Source organism: Pangasianodon hypophthalmus, chromosome 16 (assembly GCF_027358585.1).
Source record: "Pangasianodon hypophthalmus isolate fPanHyp1 chromosome 16, fPanHyp1.pri, whole genome shotgun sequence".
Classification (NCBI taxonomy): domain Eukaryota; kingdom Metazoa; phylum Chordata; class Actinopteri; order Siluriformes; family Pangasiidae; genus Pangasianodon; species Pangasianodon hypophthalmus.
In genome coordinates, this window is record NC_069725.1 from 11,550,979 (window position 1) to 11,576,150 (window position 25,172).

Here is a 25,172-nt window from a genome sequence, read left to right on the forward strand (position 1 = left end):
GTGGGGAGAGATGGAGGTGGGGCTTAGTTTATGACATCCTCTCACGGCGAGGGATTGGTGGTGTCTGAGTGTGCAGTCGTGTGTTTGTGTGAGTGTGTGTCAGAGTGTGGTGTGTGTATGAGAGGGGGGGAGCAGAACAAGCAGGAGGGGAGCTGTTTTCTTGTGTGTATTTATGTGTGTGAGTATACGGAAGAGAGAGGAGGGCTATTTTGAATGCGCACCTCAGTGAGAAAGAGCGAGAGAGGGAGGGAGGAAAGGAGGAGAGAGAGAGACGACTGTGTTGAATGTGTCACAAGGAGAGAAATCAAATTGGTCCGTGAAATCTGTGTGACTCAAACACAGTGTTCTCTGTGTCCAAGGGTGAGGGAGGGAGGAGGAAAGGAAGAAAGCAAGGGAGAGTGACAGACAGAAGGCTACAGAGAATGAGGTAAGGCTTTGGTGTTGTTTATTATTGATGCATGTGAATCTAGTGTCTGCATCCTGTGTGTGTGTGTGTGTGTGTGTGTGTGTTTGTGTGTGTTAATGCCTGCAGCTTTGCTGCCCTTCTGATTTACACATACACACATGCATGTTTGTGCATGCAAGAGGGAAACTGACATTTATGAGCAGGGAGCATTCTTTTTCTACAGCTGTAACTTCAAGAAAATTGATCAACACTGAACACAGTCTTGTTTACATTTGAGGAATAACAGCAATCTTTAAACTTGTCTCAGTAGCTCTCTTACTTATAATCTACCTATAATCTATATGCACATGTACATTAGCTGTTTGTGTGAAGGTTATTTGTCATTTGAACTGCACAGAGATCTAAATGCTCACAGATGTGTGTGTATATATATGTGTGTGTGTGTGTGTAGGTGGAGGGGGTGGTGTTAAAGGGAGAACTCCACTAACGGTTAAACATTATAACTGCTTCCTGTATCACAGTATCTCAGCATTGATCAGTTTCAGACAGCTGGCCCCGCCTCCTAATTTTTCGCCTTCATCATCTAGTCTAACTGATCCCATGAGCAGTTAAGGGTTAAGATTCTTGCTCAAGAGCCCAGAAGTGGCTCACAGTCTTCCAGTCTGTACAATAGAACCGTAACCACTGAGCGAACACACTTCTCTCGCCTCATCTCTCAATCTCTCATTAGTGTCTGTCTCTCTTTCATATACACTATCTCTCACTCTTCATTTCCTCTCACACTCACACTCTTCTTTCTTCATCTTCTTTAAGATAATCTCTCTCTCTCTCACTTCCTCTCCTTCCATCTCATGCTGTCTGTCAGCGTGTGGTCTGACTGATGGATCATGCCATGTTATAGTACATCAGTGATGAAGACAGAGTTCATCCACCTCTTCATTCTCAAAGCTAGTGCAAGTGGGGAAGATTTTGGAGTTGACAGGCTTCATGACTGACAGGCGAGTAGAGACACCTTCTTTACCTAAGTGGTTAAATATTGGTGGTCCACATCATTGATTTTTATTCTGGCCACAGAAACCATTATGAAAAGCTGAAATATTTTATTCTCAGCTGCCAGAAAATGAGGAAAACTTTGTAAAATGTTACAAAAAAGACACTGATTTAAAATTTTATGAGACTGATTGGTTTAATGTGGCTTTAGCTTCTGCATACGCTGACCAGACATTAAAATGTAACCTTTCACAGAAATGTGTACAGTGTTTGGTACTATAGCGGTATGAGGAGGTGTGATGTGGTGAGTGTGAACACATGTCTCATTAATGCTGTGAGAAGATAAACAGACTGTACGGAGCTTCTTTAACACAGCTAATAATCCGCTTGACTTAATCCTTTTGCTTATTACACATTGCAGCTCTGTAATTTGTACCTATGTTTAGCAGGAAACTGGAGGATTTTGGTGTGCTGCATTTGGTAGTGCTGAGAATCTGTATTTTCAGGGTTTTACTGAAGTACTAGAAGGAGTTGCAATGTTGAGGCAGTCTATTTTTTACATGCAATTTGTGCATTTAATTAATGTAAGTAATGGTGTCACTTGCCACAGAGTTGTGCTACTCTCTAAACTGAAATAAAGAAGGCTTCAATATCTTTCTTTAGTTTTTGTAATTTTGAGCTTTGCGTGTTTAGCTCTAGTCTTAATACAGTAGTGCATATTAATAGAGTACCATTTGGCATCTGTTTGCAGCCTGTAGTGTGTTGTGTCATTTCATCAGACCTGCTAATGTGTTTTTGCTGTATGCAGTGTTATAAAAAAATGACATTGATGTGTCATGCATTCTAAGTTGCTTTTCTGCTCACCATGGCTGTAAAGAGTAGTTATTTAACTTACTGTAGCCTACCAGTTAGCTCAAACCTGTTTGGCCATTCTCTGATGACCTCTCTCAACAACAAAGCATTTCCGTCTGCATAACTGCTGCTCACTGGATGTTTTTTTGTGTTTTGCACCATTCTGTGTAAACTCTAGAGACTGTTGTTTATGAAGTTCCCAGGAGATTATCAGTTTCAGTATCTGAAATACTCAAACCAGCCCATCTGGCCACCATGCCACACTTAAAGTCGCTGAGATCACTCTTTTCTCCATTCTGATGTTTGATGTGAACATTAACTGAAGCTCTTGACCTGTATTTGCATGATTTTATTCATTATGCTGCTGCAACATGATTGGCTGATTGAATAATTGCATGAATGTGAAGATGTACATGTGTTCCTATTAAAGTGACCAGTGATTGTACATGTGTGTGTATGTGGTGTGTGTGTGTGTGGGTGGATGGATGGGTGTGTGTGTAAGTGTGTGTAATGAGCTGGTCCCTTGCTCAGGGAGAGATAAGGAGTTCTTGGTGTCGTCTTTGGCCCACTGGGAGCGTAAAACAGGATTGATCCCATGGATCTCTAATTCCCTGCAGCTTCTTAACTCAATACAGCAGCCAGATCAAGTTTATTCAAGCATTTCCATTTAGTCGATACTGCCCTCACACACATTTATTCCATCACTTCATTAATATATTTCCATTTAAATGAAATATGAAAGGAGAGCATTGAGATTTTAAATGGTTATGTAATTGGATGAATGGTCATATCATATAATTCTTATAGACATGTGGTCTTAGTGGCTACTTTCTTTACTTTGATAGTAAGAGTGTGTGTGTGTGTGTGTGTGCTTTTATTAGCCGTTGCGGACAAAGTACAAACCATTAGAGGACGTGAGTCACTCTTGAGTGCACACATAAGCTGGAGTCTAGGCTATTTCATGCTAAACTGCTAGGTTGGTCAAAATCTAATAATTGCATCCCTATAATAGCTGGGGGATTTGACCTCTAAACTTAAGCCCTGGCCATGCTGTGAAGTGTCTGAGTCAGAGCTACAAAAGGGTAAGTGTGGCAGCCTAGGCTGCTGATGGAGACAGTGTAGTGCAGTGATATGCAGGGTCACTCACAGAAAGTTACTTAGTCATGCTGTACACCCCCCTTTACACACACACACAGAATGCACATAGGCTCTCTTTGTGTAAAAGCTTCTACAGCTCAGATGAAAGTCCCCTCTGTGCCACTTCCATCATGACTACAAGTTTCTTCGAAGTCTGCAGTGTGTGTGTGTGTGTGTGTGTGTGTGTGTGTGTGTGTGTGTTGGATAGGAATCCCCATGAGGGGATTTTTTATTTTTATTTTTTTTACAAAAACTGCAGCTTTAATTTAAAAACTAAAAGAGCTGAATTGTTTTCTTTTGATTAAGGTGGTGTAGCGTAGAATTAATTAACTGCATCATGTCAGTGGAAGGTACTCACAGGGTTGGCAAGACAAATTTGTGTGTGTGTGTGTTTGTATGTGGTCAAAGTGTTATTTATTTAGTTTGTATTTGCTTTCCGAAAGGCTTTTATTTGAAAACCTAAACTACTCAAAAGAAAAGGAGAGAGATTGAAAAATATGACTCAAGTCCCTCCACCCTGTAACAGGACCAACACGCCCACCACACTGACGCATCCCATGCAGGATCCCCAGGACGACTTCGGTTCCCCACAATGACTCAGATGCTTAGAAGTGAATTTAGAAATACAAGGAAATCTTTGCGGAACTGTTGTTCACTCAGCTCTCAGGTTTAATCCAGTTAATCAGGTTTGAGGATTATTAAAGTGAATATAGTCAATATGGAAGGTTTTCATACCAGTTTATGTTTAATGTACTGCGCACATCACAGGTAACACAGTAATGACACAATTTTGTTTATTGGTTGCTATACATTGGATTTAAAAGGCAACAGTTCTGAGAGCAAAGTGCCAAATTAATAAATGGTAGCATCAATATTGGGAAATGTTCTCCTAATTCTTATAATTGATATTTTCGTAGTCACTCTTTTATGTTTAATGTAATTTGCTGCAGTACAGGGTCAAAGCATCATGAACTGTCAATGTAGAACTGCGTATATAATGCATAAGAAAATTTTATTTTCTATAGACCTTGCAATTATCTTTTGAAATGTTCAGCAAAATGTGAAAATGATAAAAGTCACCAAATCCCTCATGACTAAAATCAAATGATCTGAGTTATGTATGTAAGACATGGCTAAGACAGATATGCTATTTGCTACCCTATACTCACTGTATAACAGGTCCTATCTTCAGCTTAGCATTAAGTATGAACAGCTGCTAGTTATGACATAGAAGTTATATAGATTGACCAGAATATAAAGCATTTCGTTCTGCCCATTACTCATAGAAAGACGTGTTTAAAGCATCCTCTAATGAAAGGGGACAGAATTGTTTAGAATTGAATATTTAGATTGTCTACAGCATAGGTGTGAGAAAATAACCTTTCTGAAGAAGGCTCCTCAGACAGCGACACAGTAAAAGGGGTAAACACTCTATCATAACCACAACTCTACAGAAACCCATGGCTTTCAGAAATATGTTAACAGGATGTCTTGGTGAGAGCGTCTGAGGTAAACCGGATGTGGCCAGGTGTGCTGAAGTTAACGGTTTTTTGCTTACTGCCACAAATTCATTGTATATTCCTTCCTTCTTCTTTTTCTTTTCTTTTCGCTTCACAGGCGAGGACAATCACATTTATCCACTCGCTCAGGAAGCAGATAAAGAAAACTACTGAGCCTCTTGCCTGCTTAGTTCTACAGCTGAATCCATAAAAGCACACAAAAGGGAGATCAACTGCAGTGCTGAGGAAACTGATAACTGTCTCTAAGCTGACTGAAACAGAGACACACACGCCATCATTTCTCTTTTCCGTTTTTTGTAGTAGCACAGAAGATTTTTAGTGTGCGCCAGTGTTTGCTGATAGGCAGAACAATCACAACATCGGACAGTGATTGGTTCTATTCCTCACTATATAAAGAGCTGTGGGTGGTTTGAAGAGTTATAAGAGGACCATTAATACCCATTCGGACACATATTCCTGAGATACCTGATACGACACAGGATTCTCCTGCAAGACCATGACATCACATGGCAAACTGAGGAAGGAAAGGGGGTGTCTGGCAGAGTATGAGACGCAGATCAAAGGTAAAGAAGGGGTCATGATACTCTTTCTGTTTTTCTTTCTTTCTCACTTTCACTCTCTCTGTCTTGTTTTTCTCTCCCTCATGGAGAGACAGGCTCATGTTTTTTGAGTCTGCATTAGTGACACTGTTTCAGTTTATCGTGTCCCATGACTACCCCAGGCTATGTGCAGTCTGGGTGAAAGAGAGCCATGCCTGAGACTCTCTTTACCTCCCTCTTTTTTCAGAGGTGCGTAGTCAGCTTTCAGAGCAGCTGAAGGTGTTGGATGCACAGTTGGAGCAGAAGACACAACAGCTCCAGGATCTTAGTGATTATTTACGCCGTCGGGGGGAAATCGAGGCTGAGTATGCACGGTCTCTGGAAAAACTCAGCGAGAGATTCACCCTTAAGACCAAAAAGTACCTCATCCTGACCACCTACATACAAATTATATTACTGCATATCAACAGCTTGTCTATGAGCTCCAAGTAAAACGTTTTTCCTTTGTCTTTAAGGAAGGAGCATACGGACCAGTCTGTGTCCCAGTGCTGGTCAGTGCTGCTAACGCAGACCAAGCAGGAGAGCCGGGACCACAGCTCGCTCAGTGAGATCTGCAGCACCACCTTCACCCAGCGCCTGTCTCACTGCATCGAAGACACACACCGCCTGGCCAAGAAGGTACACACATACACACATACTGTCACTCTTTGACTAATGAATGCACTGGGCTGAATTTTTATGATTGTGTTGTAGAGTAAAGAAGTGGGTCTGCAGATGCAGGATGAACTCCTAAAGGTCACCACAGAGCTGCAGACGGTGAGTGTGATTTTGCTGCGTAAATGTAGCCATCATGCATCTCTCTGTTTAAACAGGATCAAACATATTTTCACACTTCATCAGAATACTCAAGTCCAATTAGGGGAAGGGTGATATCAGCAGTTTTGATGCTGCACAGATGCATTCCTTGCAGACTGTGTTGTTATGTTTAATACGCTGTGCATGCAGTTTTGTGAAATATGAGCACATCACTTAATATTTTAATATTGCTTTAATGAATGCATTTGTCTTTAATTAGTGTTTAGTTATATTTACTCTACCCTGGTCAACAATTTGGGTGAAGTCTGTCAGTCAAAGCCTCTTGCTTTGACAAAAATAAGTCATGGAAGCACTTTCTATGTGGTTGAACACAACTTTCATGTTCAGCCAATCAGGTCTGGAAAACACCTAAGAGTGAGAATGCCCTAAATCTATTTTACAGTATTTGACAAAAGACATGGATGCACTTATTGTGCAAGACTGTACATGTATTCTATGTTAGCATCTCATGATCAAAAGCTTTTTTGGATCCCTGGGGTAGGGCATAGATCCCCTACCCCAGTGGTCTTCTGTGGTCAAGCCCAGGTCACATGTCCTGATTAAACCTACCTACCCTTTTGCCAGCTGGTTGCTCTCTGAAAGTCTTCACCCCTCACAGAACAGCTTGCCTGTCACGAGTGTCTTGGCTCAAGGCTCTTGGCTTGTATGATTTGTGTGTGTGTGTGTGTGTGTGTGTGTGTGTTCTTTATTTTGTAGATTTGCCAAGACAAAACATTATCTTAGCTACCAAATAAAAGCAGTCATTAGCCAATAAGCTAAGTCATGTGTGTCAATATTGATGTCCACTGTAGGCTCTAAAAACTTATCACCAGTATCACTCCGAATGTCTTGCTGCTGAGGGCAAACTCAAAGAAGCTGCAAGACTGGAGGAGAAGCAGACTGGCAAGGGGTCTGAACTCAGCATTGGCCAATCGGGAGGGCAGAGGCGCAGCTCAGTAAAGAAGATGGAAAGGCTAATGGAAAAGGTAGAGCTGAGTGTGTTTTTCAGTTGGTGATGTGCAGTTTTCTTTGTCAGAAGATGGCACAGGAAGATGTATCAGTTCATATCTGTAACCCGCTGCTTCCTCTCTCTGTATGTGTGTGTGTGTGTGTATGTGTGTTTTGCAGAGGCAAGGGAAAGTACAAGAAACCCAGCTGAAGTGCACTAAAGCTCGCAATGACTACCTGCTCAACCTCGCAGCAGCCAATGCTGCCATGAATAAGTACTATCTTGAGGACATATGCACTCTGATTGACGTGAGTGCCATGATAATGCATGTCTGCTCTCTGTTTTACTGGGAAATATGTTTTAGTTCCTTATTCTGAGGTAACAGCAGGCCAATAATAGCTTAGTTCCCTTTGTATAATTCTCTGTTCATCATGTGGACTGAAAATATTCCAGAGTGTCTATCTGCCACAGTACTTTTCAATTCAAAATGAACACAACTTATAAGTGTCATGTTTGGAGATGCATGGAGCATTTATTTGTGTGTTTTCTCATTACAACTATTTACACTACAAATTTATATCTTATTAAGTGTAAATGCCTCAAATATAGACAAATCTATCAAAGATTTTTCATTATGAGATAAAAATATTAAGTGTATTTCTAGACATTAATAGTATTTTATGCTTGAAATGGTCTTGTTCTATTGTAAGAGAATTTGGCTAAATTCAAACATCTATTTTGTGAAAAAAGGAAAAGCATGAAATTAGTAAAAAATTTGCCTATATTGAAGAATTTTCACTTGTTAAACTATCATTTTCTGCAGTGTACATTCATGGTGTTTTAAATCCTGTGCTTAGCAGCAGATAGAAGCTGCACATTTCAAACTATGAGCAACTGCTAGGGCTACAAATGTTGCAGTAGGGCAAGTTAAAGACTACAAAATAAAGCACATGCTGTATTTTATTATGGCCCTAGACCTCCCAATTTAGAATGAATAGTGTATTTTGTTGTGTCTTTTGTAGAAATCACTCCTGAGCTACTCTTTGCAAGTGACGAAATATAAGCCCCTTGTGTAAAAATATGCCACGGTCATGTGGCTGTTATAGAAGGCTACAATCATTAACACAACAAGAGGTGCGAGAGCAATGCTAGAACATGGAGTAAAATGCAGGTTGTCATATTCAGAGTTAAGCATGTTTAGTGAGGAGTTACTACTGAAATTGTGCACATTGGAATTCAGACTTCAGGGTTTGAGGAAGAGAAAACTCTTAGTGTGTCATAGTTATGTGTGATTCTGTCCTTCACCTGTCCTTGATTCTGAATTCATGTTTGGGGCTATAAAGACACTAATGGTATGCCATTTGAAGGCGTAAATACATAATATGTAAATATGACACTAATAAATTAATTTAAAAACCATTCTGTGGACTTTAGAGAGAGTATATGATTAATTAATTAACTAATTGCATAATCTCTCTAAAGCCCACATCTCTATAGTCTTTATAAAGAAAGTTTAAATTCTTATTTATTTATTTATTTTTTGCATGGAGGAAGACAGAACTTAGTTGGTGTCATCTCAAGGATTGAATTATATATGGATAATATATGGATAAAATTAAGAACTACACTTACTTAAACGTAGTGGTAATAATAGCGGGTGCGTGCTGAGTCAGCTTTTCCATTAAAATGGAGAGCACATCAAAATGAACAAAATCATTGGCATTAATTATTAATTTGAAAACTCAATATAGCAAAGTAAAAGTATGATTAAATAGCTTACATCATGCACCCACATTGCGATTTCATACCCTTGATTTAGTATCTTGTGGCCACATTAATTTGTTTGCACAATTAACAAGTAATTATCAATGCATGATAATAAAAAGTAAAATAAATATATTACCTGGCAGGTCCTGTGACTTGCTGCAACACTCAACAGCAGATGGAGCATTTTTTACTCTTGCTTAAGCTTCAAGCTTTCTGCCACTGTACTTCTAGTTAAAGGTTGTGCTGCATCAAGTGCTATTTTATAAGCTGCTGATTAATGTGGCAGTCATGTTGTAAAATTAAGCCAAATTTGCAATGGCTAATGGGATAATTACAACTAGGATTATTGTGCAATATTCTAGGCTCCTATTAGATGTTTATTTGAATTCTTGCCATCTTCTCATTTATATATAATCAAATTAATCTATATGGACTAACCTTTTCAACTTAAGTTGCCAACTCTGAATACAGCCCATAGCCTATATACTAGCTCTAAAATTGTTCATTCTATTGTTGCCATGTCTGTTTGCAGTGCACGGATCTTGGCTACCACCTGTCTGTGGCACGGGTGATGCGTGGCTACCTGTCCAACAGAAACCGGGCGCAGCAGAACCTGGAGAATGGGTTGCAGCAGCTTGAAAAAGCGGTGAATGCTATGGACCAGGGCCAGGACCGAGATGCCCTGCTGCAGGCCCACAACTCAGCCTTCTGCCTGCCATTCCGCTTTCAGCACCAGCCACACGAGGGAGACCAGGTGACACACACACACACACATACCTGGTGTGTGTCAGAATCTCTGCTAGGGAGAGCTGACATACTGCATACTCAGAAGTTTAATGCTATTGTGTGTGTCTATGTGTGTGTGTGTGTGTGTGTGCTTGCATGTGGCAGGTCTGTGAGGTGAGTGCTGACTGTCAGGTGAGGTATGAGATGGAAACCAGATACCAGCAGTTGCAGTCCAGACTGGCTACCGTTACCCTGGAAACAGAGGAGGTACATGTAAACTTGCATAAATTACATCACATCACATCTCTATTAATCATAAACTCTATTAATCATACTATTTATTAAAGAGCCATCTGTGTCTTCACTCAAATTAATACTGCCTAATTTTGCCCTGGCCAAATATACGGCAAATACACATAAGTTAATGATACGTGTGCATACATATAATATTTACATTTATATAGAGAGGTGAATGTGAATTATATTATATTTATCCCACACTTTTTTCTCATGTCATTTTATTTCTCACAGGTCAGTAAAACTCTCAAGGCGACCTATGCTGCTCTACTGGAGAGTATCTGCGATGATGACTGTAACCCCGCTCCTGATGTCTCAGCGAACCTATCACAGGAGAGCACAGGCGATGGCCCTAACACCAAGCTGAGCTTAACCAAGCGCAGAGCCAATCAGCAGGAAACAGAGACCTTCTATTTCAACGTAAGTGCAAAATAAGTTTGGTCTATGCAAAATTGTTTCTTATCATCATGCATGCTAGAGTTATGGGAATACAAATTGACGAACAAAGATGATTAGTGGTAAAGCTATGATCTGTAGTGTGACTATAAATGTTCATTTTGTTATAATTTGTTCTTTCAGAAAGTGAAGGAGTATCTCAGTGGTAGCTCTCTGATTTCCAAACTCCAGGCCAAACATGACCTGTTCAAGGAGGCCATACAGAAAGGTACAAAAAATAAGAAATAAAAAGGCAATATTTCAGTCTAAAAAAGACACATGAGAACCATCTTTCACTAAATTGCAATGGTGTGCAGCATTGGCCTATTTGTAATTATCTCTCTTTACTCCCATTTCTCTCCTCCAGCTGAGGCAGTTGACAGTGATCCCTCCAGGTATTGAAGCTTATTTTCCATCTGTCTGTCTATCTGTCCTTGGTTTTGGCACTGTTCACATGTGGGTGTGTTGCTGACACTGGCCACAGCCTAGACAACATTTGTTCATATTTGCCTATCAGGACTCACTGTATATTTAGAAAATCCTGAGCCAAAGTCACTGAGCTCAATCTGGAGTCTACTCTCAAACTCAGTAGATAAGACTTGACCTAAAAGGCTTTAGAGAACCATAGAGCCATTCAAACATCATGTTTCATAAGGCAGCACACCTGTGTGCATGTGTGTATGTGCATGAAAATGGACTGCATGTTTGTTGTATGCATGTAATGACGCCATAGTTTCACAGTGGAGTGCGGTGTATGTATTTCCCAGAATGCCGTCTGGTAGGTCAGTGCGTGTGCGGAAAGCCAGACCTTGCTCCCAGTACAACCACAAACTCTTCTCTGGAGACATGCTGTCCTTCATCCAGGTACAGCCCTGTGCTCCACAACAGCCTTTAGCTGGATTTATGATGCGTTACTGCAAAGCTCCTTTCTGCAACGTTACTCCTCCCTTCAGCTTCTGTGATATGAGATTTCCTGTCATTGACTCTCCAATCATGTCACCTTTGTTTCACAGCACTCATGTGTGTGTGACTTGCCTGGCTGTGTTTCTTTGCTTTTACCTGCTGTCTTACCTGCTGTCCCTGGAATTCTCTGCTTTGCTAGTCTGCTACACAAGCATTAACAAAGGGGAAAAAATAATCTATTAATGAATTTGTGATTGTTAATAGTGAGAGTATGTGCAACCATTTTCATACTATTTTGCAGTTGTACTCAAACTGTTTCTACATTAAAATCATATTTCCCCACTTCCCCTTGCGATCATCTGCTGAAACGGTTCCTGCTCAACTGCTGAGTTTTGTGCTTGCATGCTTAAATTATTGTGTAAAGGGCTCTGAATTGATGTGTCATTATGTATTTGTTCCATGAGACTACACTGTTTGGCTGCTCTTTCTGGAAAGAAGCTTATGTAGAAAAAGCTATTGTCATCTCTGTTTACTTTTACGTAATAAAAATGTGTGTGCATCTGAGAGAGAGCAGGGAAGGATCTATGTGTTTAAGGAGCAGTTTTTTGGTGTTTGCGTTTGTGTTTTAGGAATGTGTAAGTCATAACTAAGCTACAACAATGCAGTTATTGCTGTTGTAATTATATAGCTCACTGTCCTTATTCATTCATTCATTCATTGGTTAGCTGGCCTATGTGCTATGATGCATCGTTACAGTGCAAACTGTCCTCCATGAGCATCAGTGCTTCTTTGAACTTGTCTAAGGTCAAAGATTTGAGAATCCATGTCCACTTGTCTTTGGATGTCACCACATTCTGCATATATTCATTTCTTGGTGCCCTTGGATCAGTACTTTACCAGCTGCTATTTATACAAATCTATTTAGGTATATAACACTTTTCAATCTAAATCCCATAGTGTGTTACATGCAAAAGATTAGAAGGTCAAAACATGCTATTTATTATAAAGTATACTATATAGCCAAAATTATGTGGACACCTGACGATCACACCCATTCCAAAACCATGGGCATTAACATGAAGTTGGTTTCCCCTTTGCTGTGATAACATCCTCCACACTTTTGGCAAGTCTTTCTTAGTGTGAATCAAGATTCTTAGTTCCAAGACTAAGAATAGGCCAAGTTAACAAGTATGTTTAATCTGGATATAAAAAAGTTATTGAGCTAGCTTTCCTAATCTTCTGTGGGTCACTAAGAAAAACATCATTTGCACTGGCTAAACATCTTTGTCTGGGACTTGAAAATAGGTTTCAGCTTCTTTTTTAGTTAGGGCTTCATAGTAATGAAACACACAGCACAAGGAGCTGTCTTTTCAGCTCACTCTTTTTTCCTGGCCATGAAAATCTTTTATCTGTGGTGTTCTGGCTGGCCACGGCACAGTACATGTGCATCCTTGAAAGCTTCTAGGTGACTGAGAGAGGTGCACCAGCCTGGTGGGACCGCCATCTGGCCTTTGCTTATTCAGCTAGTTTTCACAGTGCCATCTTCCTCTTCCTCCTCTCTGCATCTCTCTGATTCTCTTCCTCTATATTAATTAATCAGAATGTCAAACTGCATATTGACTGCACCATGCTTTAACCTTGGCCCATCTCTTTCGCTGAAGTGGACACTAATCTATGGGATGTACCCTCTTGTTACGCCACACTGTGTTGTATAATGCAGTCAGGACTACAGAACTGTTTCTCTCTTAAGTGAGTTATCAGCGTGGGCGGCCTCTTGACTCTAAAATGCACACATTTCTGGCTGAGTGGTTGGAAATCAGATTAACGTAGAAAAAACAGGACTTCGTTTGCTCCAAGCCATGCTGACAGTGTATTACTATGACTGGTTAAGCTGTGGTGTCCTGTTCCTTTGTGTAAATGCATTAAAATTGCTGTTGTTGCCTGCTGAATATAAATGGGGGAGCAAATGTATTCTTGTGCTAATTGCTTTTCATCTGACTCTTGATTCTGCTTTTTATCTGTCTCCACCATCTACCCGTTTCCCCCACGGTTCTCTCTTGCTTTTTTCTTTCTTTCCACTTTCCATATGCTTTTGGTTGCCTCGTTATTTTTTTTTCTGTCTGTGGATCTCACACCTTCTCTTCCCATGCCACATTTTCTGTTTCTTCTTTCGACTCTCTTCCTTGTTTTCCTCTTTCCCACATCACTGTTTGGCTCGCTGGTGCATCAGGAGAAGAAGGCGGATGTCTAGGACTCAGGTACTGCTTTGCTTGTCCTAGGCAGTCTTCCTCACTACCTACACACAGTCTGTGTTCACTAATGCACTACTCACTTTCCCTAGTTCACAGCTTTACATATGCATGCCATTTCCTGTCTTAAGCATATTTATACAGTGTTATACCGTTATCGTCACACCATTGCGATGTTCCCATTCTCAGTGGCCTCATTCATAGCCACTCATTGCAATTCTCATGATCTCTATTCATATCTACCTGCCTAACAGAGCTCTGGGCAGCAGATCCCCTTAGTGGTGGAAAGCTGTATTCGCTTCATCAACCTCCATGGTGAGTCCACGCACCAGTCTGCCATGACTCATACTGCTAGAAGAATTATGTATTTGTAATTCAGATGAATAACATGTTTGCAAATTAAATGTGTTTGTTTTAAGGTCTGCATCACGAGGGCATATTCAGAGTGCCGGGCTCTCAGAGCGAAGTCAATAATATCAGAGATGCATTTGAAAGAGGTAAGAAAATTCATTAAATTCTGTAAATTCATTCACTTATTGTACAATTATTTCCAAAAGCCACACCAAGTTGTAGTGAGCACAGGTGTCCTATGTTCATCATAACACTGCATAGACCCGGGGTTCTGCTGGACATTATGGTGGTGGTCACTATGAGCTATTATACAGTAGTTGTTATAGTTTAGTCATTATTATTTAGTTGTTATAGCGCAGTGGGACAGTGGGATTTTTGACCACCTCTAAATGGATGGAAATCTCTCATGGACAGCCACACCCAGTCCCCTGCTTCATATGCAGACATCTCGGAGCAATGCCTGTAAGTGAGGTCTTCATTCTGTTGAACAGAATGTTCTAGGCATCTGTAGACCTCGTTTCAATGGTAGTCATGTACTGAATGCTTGCTTAAAAGCAGAGAAGGCCTGGTCAGCCCAAACTAATGACTTGGACACTGTTCATTAGAGGGAGGTGAGGGTTAGGGAATTAAAGTTCCTGGTATAAAAATTCGCAAACTCTAAGAGTTTCTGGAGATAATCAGTGCTTTGTGGAGTTGGCTATTCAGTGACTGCATGAACTTTTACGTCATCCATAATGACCCACTAATTGCTGATAATGTAACCCAGGAAAGCAACTTAGGACATGTAAAATTTGCACTTCATAGCTTTAACGGGATGAGGGTTGGCCATGAGTCTATCCAAGATTTTTTTTTAATACCATCTGAATATGTTTTTCCAGTGATTTGGAGTATATCAAGATGTTATCTATGTAGGGTGTGACAAACCTGCCCAGCATGTCCCTGAGGACATTGTTAAGAAATACCTGGTACAAGGAGGGGGCATTAACCGGGACATACGGCATCAGAAGGTGCAATGAGTAATGGATATCGGTACTTGAAGGTGATTTTGTTGATAACGATAGTCAATACAGTTTCAAAGGTTTGTGAGAAGGAAGAGCACTTACTTTGTTTTTACTGAAAACTGATATTCAGAGTAACAATTTGGGATTTTGACTGCCTGATCCATCTCAGGGCTTTGGGTGATATGCTTATGACTGAATATACAGGTGCTATTACATTGGGGAGACCAGGTTGTGATTTCATGCTCTGACCAGGATAATGTTGGGTTATGGACCTGTAGCCATGGTTTCCTAAAACAATGGAGCTGTTGGGGATTCTCTGCATGGTACTGGTGTCAATGCATATAGGGACAGGTTATTGTATGAACCCTTCACCAGCTAGCTTTCCATCAAGTCAAGTCAAGTGGAGTTTACTGTCATTTCAACCATATACAGCCAGTTAGTACATAGTGAAATGAAACAACGTTTCTCCAGGACCAAGGTGCTACATAAGACATACACAGAACAACACAGAACTACAAGGGACTACATAAATTTATACATAAAGTGCACAAGTGCAAACATGTGCAGACAGCACAAGACAGTACAATGACTACTGGGAAAGACAATGGGCACAGTAAGTCCCAGTGCAGCACCAACCAGTACACAGTTCTGTTTAGAAGTGAATCTACAATAGTAGATTACAAGTACAATACAAGTAACTGAAATAGTGTAAATATAAGAGTAGCAGCCTATGTAGAGTATAATAAGTATAGTAGCAGCATAATGTAATGTGCAAAAACTTGCAAAAAAAAAAACTGCAAAGAGGATGGGGGATGCTCAGTTGTGTGTGTATATATGTGCGTGTGTGTATGTTCCTTCAGTCCAGTTTCTGAGTATTGAGGAGTCTGATGGCATGGGGGAAGAAACTATTGCACAGTCTGGTCGTGAGGGCCTGAATGCACTGGTTGATAGAATGCCAGTTGGTGTAGGTGGTGAGCAGTGTTGTGGTCTATGAATCTCTGTAGATGGTTATCAGTGATATGATCTATGAAGCACAACAGAAAAAGATTTGTGGTAATATCGTTCGGCATAATCACTGTATTGCTTCACCACACGCTGTCCAGCTTGAATCACCTTTCTGAAGCTATTTGACTGAGGACTGAGAGCACCTTTTTCTGTGTGTTTCTGGCATTTACTGGTGTTAAGTTGCCAATCTGCTTTGGGTTCTGGATTGGGGATTGTCTGCTTCTCCATGGTGACTAAAGGCTTGAATGGGTACAGGCCTCATTTTGTTCAGCAAGGACTTTATAAAGACTGGTCACTGTATCTGCAAGCCTGCTCATCATCTTCAGGTTTTCTGACTCAAACTGAAAACAGAAGACCTGACACTCTACACCTCTGTACTATGTTTCTTCTTCTTATTATTATTATGGGTTAGTAGAGAATGTCTAATGTTAGTAGAGAATGTCTAATATGGTAGTAGACAATGTGTTAATGCTATTCTTCAAGCAATCATAAATATCAGAGAAATACATACTTACTGCATTTAGTATGTGAATAAAATCTGTTTTTCTCCCAGGGGAAGATCCTTTGACAGACAGTGAGTGTGACATTGACTCAGTAGCAGGAGTTCTGAAACTGTATTTCAGAGACCTGGAGAAACCTCTCTTCCCAGAGGAGAGCTTCAGTCAGCTGATGGAGTGTGTCCGTAAGATAACAGTCATGCACTTCTGTGTGTATAGTCTAATGAATCGATGTTGTGATGTTTTATTGTGCTACTGTGCAAACCTTATACCTTAGATGATGATTTAGAAGCTGACGTGTTATTGATTGGAGCTATTCCAGTGTCTAATGCACACGATGTGATCATTTTCATCTGTGTTTCTTTAATGCACCCTCTGTGTGTCATCAACAGAAATTGAGAACATGGCAGAGAGTGCAGCTCAGTTAAAGCTAGTGGTCTCATCCTTCCCCAGACCCCTCATCATAGTGATGCGCTATCTGTTTGCCTTCCTCCATCAGTGAGTAGTGCTGCCTTTCTCTCATCATGATGAGCAGCAAGCACAAATACTATATACTATACTATAAATGATTTCCCAATAGAACATTTCATTAATGGTTAAAATGTATATGAAATTTAAAAAATAATAATAATAATTTAGTTTCCTATCATGCTACATGAAACAATGGGCTTGTGCAATTGCAAATGCAATTTAGTGGTATAACTTATTGCTAATTTGGTTTGGGTGTGAGCAATATTTATTTATTTATTTATTTGCCATTTTCATGCTTACAAATGAATGTGGCTACACTAATGTTGGTGAAGTGGCTAAAAACAGGGTGTGACATTTGATATCTGGCGGTATAGCAATATTCTCAAACCCACTTTGGCCACCTCTTACCACAGAAACAAATACAAAATGGTTTCTGCACTGCTAGCAAAACCTTAAAAGTCTGTGTGGCTGTGCACTAAATAGTCTGCCTCGCCCAAATAAATACAACTAAATACTAACTAAATACAACTGACCGAACTCAGCGGCAGTGGACACATCATTATGCACAGAACATAACATACTTACATATGACAAATAATAAAAAAAAGACTTCTAGTGATTTGCAGTAACACTTCCCTCTAAGAGAACAAGCAGACCCAAACCACACAAGCAAAATGCCACCACAGTATAACAGAGCCACAGAGTTTTTCCTTTAATCTGTCACATGTCTGTATTTTCACTGTCTTTTTACTTCGTACTTATAAATATGAACAAAAAAGTATGTCTTCATAAGCATTACAAAGTTTTAAAAATGTTTAAAAAATGAAATTGATAGGGAAGAAAATATTCAGACACCACAAATAACCAGCATTAATACTTTGTTGCAAAGCTGTTGTTGGCATTTACAGCTTCGACATCTATATCAAATATGCAAATATTTAGTTCCTATTAAGTGTCCTAGAATGAGTGTCTATATGTGAGTCAGCACCCATGCGTTGTCTAGAAGAGTAAAAGACTCAAAATTTTTAGTGCTGTAGAAATCAAAATGCAGCCATACACACATCATTATGAAAATATCACTGCACACACTCAGAATGAAAGGAGCTGGTTTGACTGTATATCATAGTAGCACTGACCAGCTTGATCACACATCTTGATAGTTTATGCATTCTAACACAACCCCTTTTTTACTGACACTCTGCAGGTTTCTGCCATGATCTTGGGCCTTTTTATGCATTTTTTTCTTATTGATCATGGCAGTAGGCATATATTTCTTAGTTTCACTACCTGTACACACTATGCTGTCCTACTCCTCATGCAGAGGTTTGTGTTTCCATAAATATTTCTATTAATGTTTATTGTATAATGTATTGCTTAAAAATTGAGATGAACATACTTACATTAATTTTTTTATTTAAAATGAAATATTTATTTATTTCATTTTGTGGTTGCTTTAATCCCAAACAACTGGGCAGCTGAAGATTGGAAAAAGAATAGGCGATTTTTTTTCACAGTAATTAACTCTCCAGTTTCGGTGAGCCAGTGCCCACTGTAGCCTCAGATTCCTGTTTGTGGCTGACAGGAGTGGAACCTGATATGGTCTTCTGCTGTTGTAACCCATGTGCCTCAAGGTTCATTGTATTGTGCGTTCTGAGATGCTTTTCTGCTCACTGCGGTTGTAAAGAGTGGTGGTTTGAGTTACTGTAACCTTCCTGTCAGTTCAAACCAGTATGGCCATTCTAAGATTTTTTTTTTGGATGTTACTACAGTGAAATGAACATACAATATGTGTGTGTGTGTGTGTGTGTGTGTGCAGTGTTTCTCAGTACAGTGATGAGAACATGATGCAGCCCTATAACCTGGCTGTGTGCTTTGGGCCCAGTCTGCTGAGAGGTGGGGCCGAGTCGGGTGATGCAGTAACTCTGCAGCCCCAGATTAATGCCCTGGTTAAGACCATGATCCTCCAGCATGAGAGCATCTTCCCCAGCCCTGCTGAGCTTCCAGGCTCTGTCTATGAGAAATGCATGACCCTGGAGCAAGAATACTGGTGAGATGCTTCATCACTGGCGTTGTTAACATCTGCTGGTAACGGTAGACTAATTTCCTTGATTTATATCCATTAATATCTGTCTTTTCGTCTGCAGTGAACCTATTACAGAGGAAGGTGAAGGAGAGACTGAGCATGCTCCAAGTGAGGATGGTGAGGAAGTAAAACTATACTTATAAAGGTCATAGATACACCTTTGATTCAAATAATGAAAGGATGTTGTAGTGTAGACATTTTCACTATTGATAAAATACAACAGTACTTGCACACCTGTGCACTGGGTCATAAATACTCATCTCTGTGTTTGTGTGTACATTGTCTTGCTTGTGTGCTCTTTGTTTCATGTGCCATCATATGTGTTGTGTTCACGGGCCATGCTGTGTTGTTTTCCTTGTGTTTTGTGTATATATATGTGCATGTATGTGGCTGAGCAGAGTGGGAGGCTGTGGCTATGTTTGATTATGTTGCACGTTCTGCAGCCGAGCTGTCATTCAAGCAGGGGGACCACGTCCTACTCCACAGCAAGGCCTCTGCTGACTGGTGGAAAGGAGAAGTAGGAGGAGTCAAAGGTCTCATTCCTCATAAGTACATCAGTGTGCCTGAGGGGTGAGAATTCATTTCTAATTACATTATTACAGGATTATCCATTATCTCTAATTTGTTTTGTGCATTATTTTGTTTAATACACATCTATAGAAAGTCAATCAAGAACTGGTGAGAAAATAATGCACTTTTAATGTCGGTAGGAGTAACAACAACTTCAAAATGGGTGTATAACTGAATCATTTTGCTCTGAAAAGACAATGTTTGTTTTTAATGCCCAGAATCTGTTCTCAGTATACATGGCACACAGATACTTGCTTAAATTATGTCATATTTAGTGTCTTTTCATCCTTCTTGGCTTACCTCCATCCAGTATGTGTGCTGTCAGTCAGTGGCAAGCGCACCTTTTTCAGTCACTGCCCCTACTTTCATATCTGCTGGATTGGCTTAGAAATTTTGAACTGAGTTTTTGTAAAGTCCTTCTAAAGTGTGTCCACTTGGCAGCCATCTTGGAAATGTCATACAAGGCCAGGCTTCTATCTGCTTCAGTGGAAGGGACCCATTAATCTGAAACAGATCAACAAGATGAGGTTTTAAACATGAATTTGAAATGGCTGTGTGATCTTCAATAACACGAAAAAAAAAAGAAAAAAAAAGGTTGCTCTGGCTACTGTGCACACGTTTCTCTATAACCAGTGGAACAAACATATCTCCATATGTGTCAGTGTAAGAATCAGCATTTTCAATTTGATATCTTCACCGAAAATGCAATTGCCTCTTTTTATTGGGGTAACAGTCACCATCTTGAGCATTACACACTATCCCTTTCATATTTCAAGAGGTGGCCTGTATCTACTCATACCATTGCTTTTTTTTGCCCAATAGGTTCCCACCCACTTTTAAGCCAAACTTGCTCACTAGTCTCCAGATGTGTATTATCATTAGACATGATGCCTGGGCCAATTTAACATAAATAGCAACATAAACATAACATAATGCATGTTTGATACAGTTTCTTCACTTATGCTTTGATTTAACAATCTGGTAATCTTGAAATAATATATATTTATCCCTTCTCCCACTCATACTCATTTTCCACTCATTTTGTCACATCCTAAACTAGAATCATTTACTGTATGCTCCTCTAACCCAGGGCGGAGAGAAAGCAGGAGCGAGGGAAGAGGGAGGAGAGCCGAGGCGGCAGCACGGGAAATCTAGCTGATGAGCAGCAGGCTGAACACAGCACCCGGTGTGTCATTAGTAGTGGATGTATTACAGATATACAGTACTACCTGGTCCTTTAAAGATTTGAGAAATAACTGCTGATATCTTTATGTACCTCACTCCCAGGATGCGGGTGAACAGTGATAGCGCGTCTCTGCCGGGAAGGCAGCGGACCGCCAGTGGAAGTGGTGTTGTGGTAGGAGAAGGAGGGGGCAGTGGAAACATCAGCCCAATACGCAAATTCCCCATGCAGGTACCAGAGGGCCGACTCTTCTTCCCGCAACAATCACCTGGCATGGCCCGGCAATTCACAGGGTAGGAGAAAAGAACATTGCAAAATACCCTTAGTTATTTTATACCACAATATTCTCTCACCTCATTACACCACATGATATCATCCTCATATTATAAGATTAAATAGCCTCAAAGGTTAAGGCTCTTGTTTAAAAACTTAAAGGCTCTGAGCTACTAATGAGAAGGTTGTGGGTACAAGCCCCATCACTGCCAAGCTGCCACTGTTAGGCCCTTGAGCAAAGGCCATTAAATCTATCTGCTCCAGGGGCAGCCTTATCATGACTGACCCCAACTTCCTAAGAAGCTGAGATATGCATAGACAGAAGTTCACTGTACTGTAATGTATATATGACATATAAAGGCTTCTTCTTCCAAAAGTGCTTATTTTAGGAGTGGATGTGAGGGGATGCCATCTCCCTGGTTAAACTGATTGCAAAACTGCCATCTCCTGTTTCTGTCCTCTTTGGATTAATTATAATTATTTTAATAAAATCCATATTTGATATTTACTCTGGAGTCTAGAATTCTTTACATCAAATGAATAAATTTATGGTTGATGTAAAGCATACATGAATCTGCAGAGAGGCTGATTATGAAGAAATCAGGGTTGCCAGATTGGATTAATTGTTATAATCTAGTCATGGTCATAAACCTTCCCAGCTGACTACAAACCACCTGAAACTGTGGCCAAATTGATCTAACCTTTATCTATATAATTTGTGGTGTGCATGTATGTGAAATTTGAATAGTCTATTCGGTTATAACAGCCTGTTATACCACAAAATACACTCGGCACATTATATCACAAGTACTAAGCTTATTCATATGGAATCAAGAGACAAATGAATGACCCTATAAATGTTTTTTTTTATTTCAGTCTACAGGAACGGAGACATACCTTGGACAGTGTCAGGCCCATTGGAGGAACAGCAGAAAGACAGACAGCGCAGTCAGTTGATAAGGTCTAACTTACTACATTTTACTTGCTGTATTTTAGTGTATAGACCAGGGCTCCTTAACATTATCTGCAAAGAGCTGCTGGTTTTCATCTCAAACAACCAAAGTAACTCTGATTCCACTCATTCAATCAATCGATCTTGGTCTTTGAATGACTATGCGTGACCAATATTTGGCTAGATTATGTGTTGCAATGCATATATGACTTATATATGACTTAATTTCATTTGAACTGAGGAATAAGTTGAACATAGCATGATCTCTCTCTCTCTCTCTCTCTCTCTCTCTCTCTCTCTCCCCCCCCCCCTCTTTCATCCCCACAGGAGGTCACCCGGCAGATGAACTCGGTATTCAAAGAGCTCCTTTCCCGGCAACCTCCTCAAGACAGTAGTGTTTCACCAGCTATGTCCTCCTCCTCTTCCTCCTCCTCCTCCTCCTCCTCAGTGTCCACTGCACCTTCTCGGCAGTCCATAAAGAGGGGGGCAGGATTCGGCCTGCGCAGCCGAGGCCTTTTCAAACCCTCCGACCAGCAGGACTGATAGAGGAGGGATAAAAGAAAGAGAGCAGAAAATGCATAAATGGAAGGCAAGGGCAAGAGCTAACATACAGCAGAGATTAATATATTTTTTCTAAAGTATAATATGATGTTTGTGAGACCTCAATTCTGAAAAAATTTTGTTTATGAAAAGTGACTTTGGTTCATGTAGTGCCAGTGACTTAGCCTGTCATTCACAATGGTATTGAAACTATTCACTGGTCTTGCAACTGGTTTTGTTTGTGCTTAACATAAACTTAATGGTACGTTAATGTAGAACCTTTTTCTATAATTTGTTTTTGCCCCATTACAATGATCATTCATTATAGTGATGTGCAGTGGAGTGACTTAATTCTATCCTTGCATTCATACACTGTTTTTAACATGCCCTTGCAATGGTGCCTCATGTATGGTACCCAGTTTTTTCAACCAGAATGCACTTGCTTGCTATGTGGCTATGTAGCACCCAATTTGAACTTACCAAATGCTATTTTCAAATATTCTTGTGTCTTCTGGCCAATATCTAGGAATATTCTACAGTTGTTTTTTCTAAATCCCTCAAGTCTCCAAGACTTCATCCCACAGCCCACTCACAGGTGCTGTTCATTCCTTAAGGGGAAATAATGTGAAAGTTAATGAGGGCATGTTAAAAGCAGTTCTGGAAGGCAGCAATTTATTGAAGTGTAACTTTCATTATCATTGGGACTTATTGGTTTCTCCCTACAAACTCAAAGATCCACTGCTTTACAGCATTAATGCAATGAGTGTGTCATCTATTACTCATAGAGGGAAAACGACTATAAACATAAATTTCCATTCTGGCTGCAACAGGAATAGACAACTATTTTTTGAAAATTAATATTTTTATAGTAATTATGTTTTTTTTAATGATTATTTTTATTTCCAAGTTGTTTGCTTAAATTTTTTTTTTCATTTTGTTAGATGTTTATATTTGTTGACCTGATCTTATTGAATTTTTTTTTTTATTTTTTTTTTTTAAAAACTCATTCTAAAGAGGAGGAGATGCATTGAAACAAATCAAATCCCTTACCTTAAAAAACAGAACAATCATATTATCAGCTACAAGTCTCCATTTATTAAAACAATATAGCCACTGTTATGAATACAGGACTATCCACTGAAAATGATGGAATATGCAATTTAATCTAGGACTAGGCTCTGCAAAATAGTCACAGGAGAAAAAACGATTACAAAAAAGCAGAAAGAAAGTGGAAAGACCTTATTTTGGTTATATCATACATTAGCGTGATTTTTTCCCCATAGTCTTTATGCAATCATATGTGTAATGTGAAATCTTCAAGTCAAAGATCATTGTACAAAAAGTGCAATAAGTGACACGTGGACACACACATGCAAAAACATCTCATGTAGGAATGGTGCGACAACCAAAATAAGGGCAACTACAGTATGTTGCTACACTTCACCCCATCAACTTATCTTATCTTTGTCACGCACAAAAAGTCTGCTGGATATCTGGGAAGACAAGTGTCTATGATATATGTGATAGCTCAGGAGCACCTAGAGAGAGGGACAGAGATAAAGGAAGAGCTGTAGATGAGAAAGGAAATGATTGACAGGACTGACCAAACTGTGAACGAGCTGATGCAACCACAGGTAGTACAGCACCACTTTCACTTCCTACTACACCCAAGTGTACACATCTCATGGGTTTCCCCTGCTCTACTCCACAGAGAAGGGGGAGAGCTATGTTGACTAAAAAGCAGCTTAGCCTGTAAGGTTGCATACAACCCATCAAAGACAAGCCAGTCTGACTGCGCCTGATTCATGTCTGGTTCAAGTATGCAAATTTGAGAAAAATTGGCATTTGTGCCACTTTCAAGGATGACACAAACATGAATTGAGAAAATACCACAATCCTGTCAGTCCAGTGCATTCCGTACAGGAAGCTTGTTTATTTGATTATTAATCCTAAAGATTGATGTGAGTGCATCTGGAATCCAAGATTAGACTAATTATTAGGCTAAAGAACCTTCAAAAGCTCAAATAGTCAGCAAATATTGAAACAAGTGAGGAAAAACGACCACGAGGTTTGCTTTGGTCTTATAGGTGTAGTTGTAATATGCAGCCTTACAAGCTGACTGGCCTTTTAGTCCATAGCTGTTGTACGTTTCTTCTTTTTGTGCCACTCACTCCTATATCCTTTCAGAAAATGTGTTTCATAATGTGTTACATAATGACAAATGTGTTACATAATGACTTGTTGTTGTTGTATGACTTGCAATATTATCACAATAAATGATGTAAATTCTAAAATACATTTGATCAAGAATGAATTTTCTGTGTCTGTGTTTAATAACTTTATAACTAACCTAACCAAATATTTTCAGTATTGCACATTTATAATATTAGATATTATACAGTATCTACACTATCATTGTCAAGTAAAAGTTTTCACTGAATTATTATTATTATTCTTTAACATATCTGTATTAATTAACATAACTACTTTTTTATTTTTAGTAGATGACTTAAATTAAATGTGTGCATCTGTTTGAATAGTCTATTCAGTAGTAATATGATCTCTCTTCCTCTATAGGCCCATGTCATTCCTTTCCCAAAAATAACCCCATGTTCCCCCTG

The 25,172-nt window shown here is 39.7% G+C and overlaps 1 protein-coding gene across 3 annotated transcripts; it reads left to right on the top strand.

Annotated features, from left to right (window-relative positions):
* Positions 1–84: 84 nt before the first annotated feature.
* arhgap4b (Rho GTPase activating protein 4b) lies at positions 85–24,847 on the top strand. Of its 3 annotated transcripts, none has more exons than XM_026920330.3 (24): positions 85–427; positions 5,003–5,468; positions 5,692–5,863; positions 5,960–6,122; positions 6,198–6,260; positions 7,112–7,285; positions 7,428–7,556; positions 9,548–9,769; positions 9,907–10,008; positions 10,273–10,458; positions 10,618–10,702; positions 10,841–10,868; positions 11,241–11,337; positions 13,880–13,940; positions 14,045–14,122; positions 16,536–16,664; positions 16,872–16,977; positions 18,767–18,997; positions 19,095–19,150; positions 19,432–19,603; positions 20,694–20,789; positions 20,891–21,079; positions 21,936–22,020; positions 22,339–24,847. In XM_026920330.3, exons 2-24 carry the CDS (start codon positions 5,402–5,404, stop codon positions 22,552–22,554), a joined length of 2,907 nt encoding a protein of 968 aa, XP_026776131.3. In that variant the 5' UTR covers positions 85–427; positions 5,003–5,401; the 3' UTR covers positions 22,555–24,847. The 3 variants fall into 3 exon arrangements, with proteins under 3 accessions (XP_026776131.3, XP_026776132.3, XP_026776133.3); XM_026920331.3 differs by having other exon boundaries at positions 19,477–19,603; XM_026920332.3 differs by lacking the exon at positions 11,241–11,337 and adding an exon at positions 13,607–13,634.
* The last annotated feature ends 325 nt before the right edge of the window (positions 24,848–25,172 follow it).

Excerpts from the sequence above, each read along its gene's own strand:
- arhgap4b (XM_026920330.3), top strand. The coding sequence starts at position 5,402 with ATGACATCACATGGCAAACTGAGGAAGGAAAGGGGGTGTCTGGCAGAG. Across the intron at positions 5,864-5,959 it reads TTCACCCTTAAGACCAAAAA|GAAGGAGCATACGGACCAGT; the intron begins GTACCTCATCCT and ends TTTGTCTTTAAG. Across the intron at positions 6,123-6,197 it reads CACACCGCCTGGCCAAGAAG|AGTAAAGAAGTGGGTCTGCA; the intron begins GTACACACATAC and ends ATTGTGTTGTAG.